The 13,493-nt window shown below is 33.0% G+C and overlaps 1 protein-coding gene across 2 annotated transcripts in view; it reads right to left on the bottom strand.

Moving 5' to 3' along the window:
* Positions 1 to 13,493, bottom strand: part of LOC148948148 (uncharacterized) — a 374,053-nt gene that overhangs the window by 269,820 nt on the left and 90,740 nt on the right. Inside the window, exon 3 of one of the 2 annotated variants that reach the window (XM_089095709.1) lies at positions 5,158 to 5,273. In XM_089095709.1, coding sequence (XP_088951835.1) covers positions 5,158 to 5,227 — 70 coding nt within the window. In that variant the 5' untranslated portion in view covers positions 5,228 to 5,273. Of the gene's footprint in view, positions 1 to 5,157; positions 5,317 to 13,493 lie in introns of those variants that run through there. The other variant, XM_089095710.1, reaches the window with a different exon arrangement.

The raw sequence follows: 13,493 nt of genomic DNA, 5'->3' as shown, positions 1-13,493 counted from the left end.
GAACGGATGGTCCAAAAACTTTTTGCAAAAAATAAGTTTAAAAAAAGTAAAGAACACCATTAAACCAAAAATTCTTTTAACTGTTTTCACTTATTTAGCTTTAAGAAATCAAAAATTAATTAGGGTTTTAAGGAACTAATATCAGCATATGCATATTAAACTGACAATGCACATTTTTTTCAGTAAATTCATTTGAATTTTTTTCAGTAAAATACAAATTATATTCTGGCTTTTAGAAAGCATAGGGTTTAGAACCCTACTCGGATTAATTTCTGTCCGTTTTGAGTTTGATTTATTCTAATTTCTGTTTGTTTTGAGTTTTATTTATTTATTGAAACTAATTTGTGGTAGTTGTATGCTTGGTAAATTATTTGATTCTATTTTTCTTCATTTTTGGTTTAATGATGTTCTTTACTTTTTTTTTGAAAAACTTACTTTGTGCAAAAAGGTTTTTTGATTAATGAAACAAAAGAACAACATGTCGGAGCAATTCGAGGTAGTTCTTGCTAAGTTAAGGCTTTAAGCTTTGTTTAAGATTTAATATTTTATTTCACTATTTTCATTATTTTTGGTTGCTTAAAAATCCTAATTATTATGCATTTCAGTTTTGTACAATGTAAACATCTGTTTCTTCCGAGATTATCATTTTAAGAGTATTTTTTTCGGAAAATTGTATTTCTTCCACATTCTTCATTGTATAAAATACAAGCTTCACTTGCGAAAAAAAAAACACAAAAAAACACAAAAAACTATATAAATGTCCAAAGTGCTAATTTAAATGTGAGAATTAGCCAAAGTGGAACAGTTTTAATTCTTCATCAAGTTTTCTTTTTTTAATAAAAATTACTTTTGTTCCAAAGGTTTTGTTGTACAACAATCGTCCAAAACTCCTGTAAGCACTGTTTAATGCCAGTAAAATTGCTAAAAATCACAAAAGTTTTTCCACACACATCACATATGAAAGCTTTCTCACCTGTACGCAGTCTTTGATATGTATTCAAACTGCAAACTTGCAAAAACACTTCTCGCATGCATAACATGTAACTGTCTACTCACTCATATGCCCTCTTTGGTGCTTGGTCAAATTTCCTGCTCGAGAAAAGGTTTGGTCACATACATCACATTTATACAGTTTCTTACAGTTTACAGTTTCTTACAGTTATGTGATGATTGACAAAAAGTTTCAAAAACATCACGCTTGAACGGTTTCTCACCCGTATGCGTTCTTTTATGGGTGTTCAAATGTGATGCTAGAGAAAAAGTTTGGCCACAAACGTCACACTTAAACGGTTTTTCACCCGTATGCACTCTTTTATGGGCGTTTAAATTTTGTGCCTCGGAAAAGATCTTTTCCCCAACGTCACTCCTAAACGGCATTTCACACGTTTGCACTCTGTTAAGTGTGTTCATATCTGCTGCATAAAAAAATGTTTGGTCACAGAAATCACATTTAAACGGGGTTTCTTAGCTGTGCGCACTCTCTTATGGGTGTTAAAATTTGATGATTGAGAAAATGTTTTTGCGCAAACATCACACTTAAACGGTTTCTCACCAGTATGCATTCTTTGATGTGTGTTCAAACTTGCTAAATGAGAAAAGGTTTGGTCAAAAACATCACACCTAAACGGTTTTTCACCCGTATGCACTCTTTCATGGGATTTCAAATGTGCTGCTTGAGAAAAGGTTTGATCACAAACTTCACACTTAAACGGTTTTTCACCCGTATGCACTCTTTTATGGGTGCTAAAATTTGCAGATTGAGAAAATGTTTGATCACATACATCATACCGGAATCGTTTCTCACTTATATGCATTCTTTTATGGGCGCTTAAATTGTTTGCTTAATACAAAGTTTCATAAAAAAAGTCGGACTTACACTGCCTCTCACACGGATGCATACGTTTATGGGTACTCAAATTTGATGCTCGAGAAAAGGTTTTATCACAGATATCACACTTAAACGGTTTTTCACCCGTATGCACTCTTTTATGGGTGTTCAAATTTTGTGCTGTAGATAAGATTCTTTCACAAATATCACACTTAAACGTTTTTTCACCCGTATGCACACTCTTATGGGTTTTCAAATATTGTGATGTAGAAAAAGTCTTATCACAAACGTCACACTTAATCGGTTTTTCACCCGTATGCACTCTTATGTGCAACTTCAAATTCTGCATTTGAGAAAAGGACTTGTCACATAAATCACATTTATATGTCTTTTTCTTTTTATGAATTCTTTGATGAATTTTCAATTTTTTTTCCTTTTTACTTTGAAAGTGACTTTTCAAACTTGTTTTATTACATGCTAAACATCTTCCTCCAGATTCTGATACCCACAAAATTAATATAGCACTTGGGGATGGATTCTTTGAAACAACTAGTGACGTATTTCCCTATAGGTTAAGTCAAGATACCTGTGGTGAAGTGGGTCATAAAATTTCAAAAGTCAACAGAGTCAACAAGTAAAAAAAAAAATAAAAACTCTTGAAACTGACAATAAAGACATGTCTTTCAAAGTGTTTTGAAAGTCTACAGAGTTAAAATCAGAAAAAAACACTATATCCTTCAATAGATTCCAATAGGACAGCTAATTTTATTTTCAATACCTCTTTTCTCTTTCATGTTGATGCTTGTATTAGGTGAGACTTATATTATATAAGGTGAGATTTATTTTGATACTTATATTAGCTTATAAAATTAGTTATTCTATTGCAACGAAAAAGAGAAAATAAAACCTTAAAAGATCAAAAAGTATGCCTTGGTTGATAAATCAAACCATAAGTGAATGAGAGGAAATATTGCGACAAATATTAGGATTATTGTAACTAGAAGAGATGTAACAAGAACAAAAAAAAGAAATTCAGGGTAATCGGGCCGCACATAATGCCACCACCATCAGTATTCGGGTACTTTTGAATCGTTAAAAAAAATTTCCTTTTTAACAAAGAGTCAGGCTGGAGTAAATTGCGAGCAGATTTATTTGCTGTGTTTTACTTTTTTTTATAGAGACCATGCACATATTTCAGGCTCAAAATTTCTATTGAAGTGTGAAAAATAAATACTTTGTTTTAATTCACAGTTCATCGGCTATAAGCGAGTTGTTAAATAAGACAATATTTAGGCTATGACTGATAACTGGTGATTGAAAGCGAAACTTTTAAGAGCTCATCATCCTGTACTTACAGGCATAAAACACTTTTGTTTGGTAACCATTAAAACGAACTCTGATTTTTCGTTTCGATTTTTTTTCATCGTTTTTCAATTTGTATTAAAATGATTCATCTCTATGAGGAAAGCGTAACTTTCATCTTTTTTTTTTAAATCCAATGAGTCTTCTAGCTAAATATTTCTCCTAGCTAAATATTTAAAAAAACTCGTTCCTAAACAGACAAAAAACTCTTGACTTCATCTGCACAAAATGAATTCTGTATTTTAGTTTGAATCTAGTGTTCTCAGTGAATACATATTCTATATTAAAGATTTTAATTAGGCCGCTCATACAATAACAGCCAATTTTCTGCTTCTTTAAAATTCACCCTGAAATCAAAATAATAGACCGACTTATTTCTTTATCTCTTAACTTGAAGAGAAATATCCACTTTATTTATGGATTAAAAAATTCGTATAGAATTGTAGTTTTAAGGCTTATTATCAAGCCTTTTGAAAAGAATTAAACCTGCAAACTTTCAAGTGGAAATTTATAAAAGTTCATCAAAGACAACAATTGTATTTTAGCAATCTCCTCCAGATCGGAAAAATATAAACAAAAATTGCATCTTAAGATTAAGTCTCATTGTCCTTTTTTATCTAATAAATTAATATCTAATACATATAAATCACCAAAAATACAAAGTTTCATCTGTACCTTCATTGTTGTAAAATTTGGGTTGCAATTCCTGGGTGTCGTATTCAAATTTAAATAGTCCTGAAATACTATGCAAGCTCAACAAGGGAACATCTTCAAGTTTTGGTGACAAAAGAAGATTTGGAACTTGAAAGGGCTTTTCTTGGTCACGCGTTAAAGCGAGTTCCAATTCTAAAACAAAATTTAAATTAAACAGACATATAAAAATTTTAATCGTAAAGCTTACTAAACAAATGCAACTGCTTTTTCTTTTTAGTTACGTGTAAAAATGTAAATATACAGACATTATATACATACAAAAAATTAAATGTATAGCCTATACAGGTTTTTTCTCAAATCGTTTTTAAAATTTCCTTTTTATAAAGCAAAAGAAAACCTGAAATACTCAGCAAAGTTTACTAACATAGGACAAAAAAAAAAACCTGGAATTCTTACAAAAAAATAGATAGAATATAGATAAGATCTGTATAATTGTAAAACTATGATAACGTGATAAATATAAATTAAATGTTTAATAAAAACAGTACAACCAAAAAATAAAGATTTTATATCCTTAACAATCACGAAGAACCAGAAGCAATATCTTAGAATTTTCAGCTTTAAGTCTCAAATAAAGAACTCCAAACTATACTATCCAAACACTGAATATCCGAAGTAAGCAAATTTTATTGATCTCTTCAACGTAGTATAACTTGATATTATCATCTAAATCCCCGGGACTATCCCTGATTTGGTGTTAACGCATTATTAGTTATATCAACACAGTAGAGAAGAGTGACAGAAAAATAGCTACGTGATCATTGCTTGACTCACCAAACTTAAAAATAAAAGCTAAAAATCTAAATTTAAAAATTTTTTGTGGCACAAAAGAAGCCACTTATATTACCCCTGACCTGGTAACAGTTTGATCCTAAAACATATGCAGTTTAATTTTTTTTCTTAGGACCACTTAATTAGAAAGGATAATAAAAGGGTACGATTATTTTCTGAGTAAAGTAGCTTCTCTTTTTACAATTCAATTCAGATCGGTTTTAATAATACATTGCATATAAATAAAACACACACACACACAAATACTTTAAAAAAATAAATCTGAGCCACTATCCATATTTATTTGGCCCTCTAGGACAAATCTGCTGAAGAAATCTCAAATAATACTATTAATAAGATCACATAGTGGCGGTCCTCCGTTTAACAGCCGGCTTGAACTGAAATTGCCTCCAAACAATTCAAATAAAAGCACTAAAACTAACTTTTTTTCTGTAACAGAAAATTTTACTGTTTAGAATTACCGTTCTTGATGAAAGAATCCTCAGAAACTGTGATGATATTAGCCATTTTCGCAATTTGTGGCAAGTCCATGAAAGATCTTGGAACGGCGTTAATGAAAATTATGAGAAATATTATAGAATCATCAACAACTGAATACAACACAGATTTAAGTCAGGAAAGTCCTAAAATACAAAACATAGAATGATTGATGGCTAGTAATAACTCTTAACAACCACAAAGCATATCTTGTCTTAACACAGTTGGAAGAACGCTTCAACTCCTCCAGCAGTCAAAGACGATAAAAATCTGATTATCAATTTTAAGAAGAGGATACAGAGATTAAAAATAGTCTTTTGATGTAACTATTTTTAAAGTACAATTGTTTATTTTATTTTACAGTAACCTTTCACGGTAAAAAAGGAAAATACTGCTTTTAGCTTGTTCTGTTAGCTGTATTCTTTTATTAAACTCGCCAAGCCCAGCACTGTTAGATTGAAAAATTTGGTTTAATTCCTGTAGTGAAATCTTTATTTATTATTTAATTGCATAAAACACAACAAAGGGTAGGCCTATTATGTAGTAAATAAAAAAAAACTAGTTTTTAAGTTAAGGTTAACTGAAAATAAGAAGCAACATTAAATCTAAAAATGAACAGAAATTATTCTGTATACGAAAAAAACTGTCCCCTCCTCAACGTCTCACTCTTTACGCTACAGTTTTTATCGTTGCAAAAAGTAGCGTTGTGAGAAAGAGTATAACTTTAGCGTAAAGAGCGAGGCGTTGAGGAGAGGACAGCTCTCCTGAATAATTTCTACTAGCTATACGGAATAATTTCTATTCGTTTTAAGTTTTAACGCTTCTCCTTGCTTTCAGTTAATTTTTTTTTATTTACTTTTTTGAACGTTTTTGAATTAAGGTTTTGATTTTGGCTCACCATACATGAATAATTAAAACAAAATTTGCATATTAATTTTAAATTTATTTGGTTAAATGGCTTTTTCGAAAGTTGTTTAATTTTATTTACAAACGTCTTTATTAGTAATAAATATACATAACTTACGAATTAACTTACGTAAAGAAATTATATATTCATATTTTAAATATATATATTACAGGGTTTGCACCCTAGTCAATACCTTGATCTTTACGTCAAGTTGGAATTTTGTTCCAATTCTTTAAAAATGATCCCTTAATCACAAAGGCCGCTAATTAGAATAAATAGCTCTTATGAAATTTCTCAAAAATCTTTGGCTTAAAGAGCGAGGTATTGACTAGGGGGCGAACCCAATAATATACGTAATAATTTCTGTTCGTTTTAAGTTTTGATGTTGCTCCTTACTTTTAGTTGAAAAACTTATTTTTTTATTTAATTCCTGATCATTTTTTTTTTAAATAATGCTTGGAAATACGGCAACCCCTTAATAGCAATGTCCCTTCGCCCATGAAAATTTCCTCCATGAAAAGATTCTCCAACAGAACCATGACCTCCCCCCCCCCTCCTACCAGAAAAAATCCAACCTAAATACGTCTTTAGACTTCCAAATAACCAATACCATATGTAAACATTGGGTAAAATTCATACATATCAGCCCCCCCCCAGGGCCGTCGGTGGATTAAGCCCTTTTAAGACATATTTATTGTGTTTTCAACCATGCTGAACAAAATGGCTATCTCAAAATTTTGATCGGGTAACTTTGGAAAAAAATTAGCGTGGGATCCTTTAAATTATAGAGGAATTTCACTGTTATCTGTTCTTAGTAAAATTTTGGAAAAAATTGCTCATAAACAACTTCAAAATTATTTATGCAATAATAAAATATTGCATCCTTTGCGGTATGGATTCATTAAAGGAAAAATTAGCAGAACTGGCGATACATCACCTTTTAATTGGAATAAATAATTCACGGGACACTGGTCAGGGCGCCCTGGCTATATTCTTAGAGATGGCCAAGGCGTTTGACTCAGTGGATCACCGTCTTTCACTAAATAAACTAAAAAAATATGGAATTTCTTCAAAATCTTTTAATTTTTTTGCATCTTACCCTGCTGAAAGAAAAATTGAATGCCATGATAGTAAAAATGGAATCCGATCTAAGTCATTTTCCGTAAATTGTGGGGTTTCTCGGGGCTCTGTTTTGGGTCCTACCCTATTTCTATTCTTTATTAATGATTTGCCTGAGTTTCATTCTGTATGAAATAATTGTTATTTTTGCGTATGATGCTGTGATTTTTTCGCCCCATTCAGATTTAAAAACAGCTTTCTTGAACATCCAAAATACTATATCAACTACTTCATAGTGTCAATGTTAAAACCTTCTTTTATTAAATGAAAGGAAATGCCAGTATATGCTATTTTTACGAGTTGCTTCAGTCAATTCAGATGATTTTCTCTTTATTTAAATAATGTGGAATTGAAACGGGTACAACAGTTTAGATATCTTGGAATAATTTTTGATGAAAATTTGTTGTTCCATGAACATGTTAAAACTCTATGGGTAAAAGTCTCTAGGAATGTTGGGATTATGAGCCGTCTCTGCCATGTTTTTCCGGTTAATATATTTCAATCAATTTACTTTTCTATGATCTACCCTTTTTTTCTATATCGTGTTTCAGGGTGAGCTTCAACTTTTCCTTAAGTTTATAAACCCCTTCAAATATGGCAAAATATATCAATGATGATAGTTTTTCAAGTTGATAATAGTTCTTCTGTAGCTCATCTTTGGTAATCAGCTTGAATTTTTCTTTACATCAACATCCTTTCATTGCAATATGCCAGATATGTCAAACTTACAGTTTTGGTAAGTTAGCTTTACACACCGAGGAATTTTCCGTCTTAACTTGTAACACCATTCATATCCGACATCACTCAGGTTCATTTCGTACACAAGTTTAGGCAAACCACTAGAGCAGAATTTAGTTTGAGGCATATTAGCCCAAAGGCAAGGAATTATATTCCCCTGGATATTGGAGAGTGCGCTGATTACCAGCAGTTTTGCAGAATGGTGAGGAAGTTTATCTCTGAAAGTTGACTTTGGTTTTATTTACCTTGTTTGTATTTGGGCAGTTTTCCAAGAGGCTTGTTTTTGTTTTTTTTTGTTTATTTTTTTTTTTCATTTAAATTGCGAACGTTGTTTGATAATTTTTTTTAATTTTTAATTTACTCATTTATGCCACTAGGCATGTGCACAGTCTATTTTATAGCGTTATGTATATTTCATAAATAAAATATCTATCTATCTATCTTCACATATATTGAAATAGCCTGAAACCCTTTAAAATGGCTTCAAATAATTCACCAGAAGTTGGTTGTCCAACTTTTTCAATGGTGCCCTTCCAGCCTTCAAAAAAAAAAAAAAAAAAAAGTGCTATGCAGTAAAGCTTTTGAGTTTGAAAAAAAATTGCTAAGAGCTTTAGTTTTGGGGGAAAAAATCACGTCAGTGACATCATATTTATGAGAATATTTCAACAGCATATGTCATATTTGTCTCTGTAGTGGTTGTATCATTTTTTTGTGTTTTAATGTAGACGAATTTACACATGAAACAGAGATAAGTATGAAATACAAAGTATTATGAGACTTTGCAAAAGGTGTTTTATGCAGTTTCACAGTACCTGGAAGACAGATGAATAAACTAGCACATAAAGAACAAAGCATATGCGGTGTGAATACTTGAAAACCATAATTACAAGTGATAATTGAAAATGAAAAACAGAATTGAAATATCAGGTTATAACATAAATAACAGCAAGTAAAATTCAGCAGAATTCAAACAGCAAAATTCAGGGCTTGTCAAAACAATTTTGGAAAATTGGTATCCTGGGATTTTCTGGCCTGCAAAAACGATCTAATTAGATCAAGACCCTTTAGCCTGAAACCCTTTAAAATGGCTTCAAATAATTCACCAGAAGTTGGTTGTCCAACCTTTTCAATGGTGCCCTTCCAACCTTCTTTTAGCAACCTACTTAAGATAAACCAAACCCATATGTCCCCCAATATTTTAAAATGCGTAAAAAAAAAAAAAAAAAGAAAAATTTCCAATGAATTAAAGCTTTTGATTTTTAAAAAAATTTTTAAGAGCTTTAGTTTTGGGGGGGAAAATCAGGTCAGTGACATATTTATGAGCAAATTTCAACCACATCTATCATATCTGTCTCAGTATTGGTTGTATCATTTTCAGTGTTTTAATGCATGCGAAATTTAACGTTAACAATAGATGAGTATGAAATAAAAAGTATTTCCAGACCTTTTACAAAAAGTATTTTATTCATTTTTCAAAGTACCTAGAAGACAAATGAATAACCTAGCCCATGAAGAACAAAGCAATATACAGTGTGAATAGTTGCAAAACCATAATTACAAGTCATAATTGAAAATGAAAAACAAAATTAAAATATAAGGTGTAGAATATAAATAACTGCAAGTAAAATTCAGTAAAATTCAAATGGCAAAATTCAGGGCTTGTAAAAATAATTTTGTAAAATTGGTATCTTAGGATTTTTTGGCCTGCAAAAACAGCCTAATTAGATCAAGACTTTAATAAACTTTGCTCGGAGCTTCAATTTCGAAAGAAAAATCATGTGAGTGAGGTCATATTTATGAGATTATTTCTAAATATACTCATGAGGACATCTTTACATATTTCTTCATATGGTCATATAAGAGAATAAACTACATCCCCTTCAGGAGTTATCATATTGTTTTTTAAATATAGGATGCATGCAGCATTACAAAAGGAACATAGCTAAGTATAAAACACAAAGTGTACTGCGTCAATTTGCAGCAGGTGTTTTATGCAGTTTTCATAATGCCTAGAGGACATAGCAACAACATAGACCATCAAATGTGATAAGAACAATCTGAGCAATAGAGGCAACGGGTATAGAAAAATTACATTAGGTATTGATAAGCAAAAATGAAGAAAAGAGAAATATACAGTTAGAATACTTGCTTCAGCAACAACCACAACACATCAAGAACAAAAGTGAAAAAAAAAGAGATATGTATGTACGAGACATGTGACAATAAGAAGAAAAGCAAATAAAAATTAAAGTGAAGAACAAAGAAATATGTAGTTAAAAGATATGCTAGAATAAGAATAAAGAAACATGTGGTTAGAAGATAAGTGGCAGCAAGAATTATAAGTAATAGCAAGAAAGCAAGTATCATAAGGTATAAAAATAAAGGGAAGAGCAAATAATTTTGCAGTAAGATGACAAGGGACAGCAAAAATCAGAATGAGTCAAAAATGGAACTGAAGAAGAAGGAAATATTATACCAAGTAAGAAGGAAATATTATACCTTGGTAAAATATTACCAAGATATTTTGGGTAAAATATTACCTCAAAACAGTTTTTTTTTCTTTTTCTTCAAAACTAGTATATTGACATTTCTGGCCACAAACAATCTAAATAGGCCTAAACGTTAAGAAAGAAACTGCAATTTTCTCAGGGTGGAGGTATGAAACATGTGGATCCACCATGACATAAAGATGAGACCATGATTAGAAGAGAAGTGACAATGAGGACCAATATATAAACTCCTACTGTGTACCTGAGCTGGGGACTGGCATACACACCCTGAGCTCCCAGTGCAAATATATAAATATATATATATATAAATATATAGTAACTTTCTAATTAGTGGAAGCAAATAAATTACCAAGTTTGAAATAAGTTAAATTTATATGGAAATAGTTTGATTCTTTAACCAAGGTTGTGCTCGATTTGGAATCTGTGATCCCAGGAACAGTAAGGAAACATAGTTTTCAATTCTTCTCATATAATTTGTGTTGAAGACTAGATTTATTTAATTGGAGTTGCCTTATAACATTATTACTAATTTATGCTCTTTGCTTGGAAGCAAAACAGCGTCATCTATCATAATTCTTAATAGCGGATTTAAGAGAGCGTTCATATTATGATTTATATATACAGAGTCTTTGAATAGCGAATTTTACCTACAATTAAGTGAAGATCTGATGCTAGAGTTAAGAAACGTCTTCAGGCCACGGTTCTCTGTTGTTCAAAATTAAAATACCCACCATTAACCAAAATTTCCAGTATCTCTACAACGCCAAACAATAACAACTTTAAGCACTTTTCTTCCGCATCGAAATCATTCCTGTTTCATTCACCTAAGGTACACCGCTCTTACAAAGGCCTACATCGGAGCGCCATCTAGAGGTCAAGGCACAAACCAGGATTTTATTGTATTAGCGGGATTTGTTTTTTTTTGGGGGGAGGAAAACGAGCAGAAGAGGGGAGAGCACCTGTTGCAACGGCCGTAGAGGTACCTGCCGGGTCCTTTGACTCTTAAATTCCGGGGAATAGGTAGCGGGGCTCGATGCTTCCCTCGTTTTCCTTGACGTAAAAGCTCCAAAGAATTTCTCCCGTGCGCAGGGTTGCCGGTGACAATTTTGAAATTTTTGCCGAGCGACATTGCCGGTGAATATTTTACGAGCGACTTCTTCCTTGGCCAAGATGACCACTCCAAAAAAATTGGTCTGGAATGCTGTACTGAACTATGTGCTAAGACCAATGCTCAGTGGTTTGCCGAAAGATGAGATAGCTAAGACGTGCACCGACTTCTTTGGGAAAGAATCGATCAAGGAGGCTAAAATCCGCATCTACTCTATTGTTCATCCAAACGTACGCCCCTCCATAAAACATATTGAAAGTGAAAATGTTCTCAACATAATGAAAATCTTAAAAGAATGTGATCTAAAAAATGTGGAGCTACCGACTTTTGTCATTGCCAAGCCCCAAATGATCCCCTCTTGTGGTAGCTAAATTAGCGAATTTGTTACCAGAAACATTAACGAGATGAATACGAAGTTAGATTCACTGATTACCCGAAATAAGGACTCAACAACGCATAGCCTGCCAACACAAGCACCGACAAGTTCCACCTATGCTGTCATTCTTAAGAAGCCGGCAAACCCGCCACCTTCCGCTGCTGGGAGAAAAGCTTTTATTAACAAACTATGTAACAACGATTCAAGCATTACAGATCATGTTGGTGAGCTGAAGCAAACCCAAACTGAATGGCATATAAACCTGAAAGACAAACAAGCGGCCGAAAAACTGAGTGTTGCTATTCTAAACGATGATAATGCGACTTTGGACCCCAAAATGAAAACTCCTACCTTTTCTGGTATAGGTAGACTTGTACCTACGGAAATTGATGCTGATGCTCTATTAGCCGTGGTCCCAAATGGTATTAAAGCAAAGCAAATCCGAGCAACCAGGTCCTTCAAACTGCAGATTTCCCTTAAAAGTGATCTGCAACATGCAATGTGGAACCCGCCCTTGATAGGATACGAAAGAATTCATATTGATGAGTTTATTAATGTCCCACGCCGGTGCTTCAACTGTCAAAACTATGGACACCTAGCGTCGAAATGTGAAAACTCTAAACGTTGCGCTAGATGTGGCGAAGAAGGGCATGCTTCAAAAAAGGAGCATCCTTGCGAAAATCCTATTCGGTGCGCACTGTGCAAGTCCGATAAGCACCCCTGTTATAGCATCCGTTGTCCCGAAGTCCTGAAAGCAATGAAGAAACCGCAATGACAAGAGCCACCATTTCATCTCTTAAAGTAATATCTTGGAATATGAACGGAAATATGCGTGATAAGGTGCCAATTATTAAACAATTTGCCAAGGATCATGACATAGTTTGCATACAAGAACACTTCTTAAGCAAGGATAGCTTGGATTGTATCAAGTTCTCTGACAAGCATCGGTTCTTTATTAGAGAAGCGAAATCAAGCTGTAGAGGAAGGCCATCTGGAGGCATTGCTATTGTAATTAAAGATCACATCTCCGCCAAACTTGTCGAGCAGCAAGACAGTTTTATCGCAGTGGATGTCTATGGTATTGTTCTGATCTGTGTTTACCTTCCTACTAATTACAAGAATGATCGATCAGAGAGAAAATTCAACCTATCCTACGAGAAACTTGCTAAATGTGTGTTGAGAATAAAGCAGTCGGGTCATGACTATTTAATTATTGGCGACTTCAACTGCGACCTTACTGACACTGACAGTCCCAGAACACAAATAGCTTTAGGAGTCTTACCAGATGGCTTCAAGGTTGTGGATAAAGAAAAAAACTTCAGTTATTGTCATAACAGTGGCTCAGTATCTAATCTCGACCATGTTGTTACATCATTCAATGTCCAGAACAAATCTGTGTCGGTACTGATGGGTGGTACACTTAGCGATCACTTACCTATATCCTTGAGTTTCGCTTGCCCATTCTCTGAAGTAAAAAAAAGCGCAGCTCCAAAGCTCAAAGTTGTGCAAGATTGGAAGCTCGATGATGCTGCAATCCAACAGTATCAACAAGTGTTTAATAG

Source organism: Artemia sp. Qi Xiang Cuo, chromosome 10, assembly GCF_049724085.1.
Source record: "Artemia sp. Qi Xiang Cuo chromosome 10, ASM4972408v1, whole genome shotgun sequence".
NCBI classification, from domain to species: domain Eukaryota; kingdom Metazoa; phylum Arthropoda; class Branchiopoda; order Anostraca; family Artemiidae; genus Artemia; species Artemia sp. Qi Xiang Cuo.
Note: the sequence above shows the minus strand (reverse complement) of the source record. Positions and strands in the feature narration are given on the sequence as shown.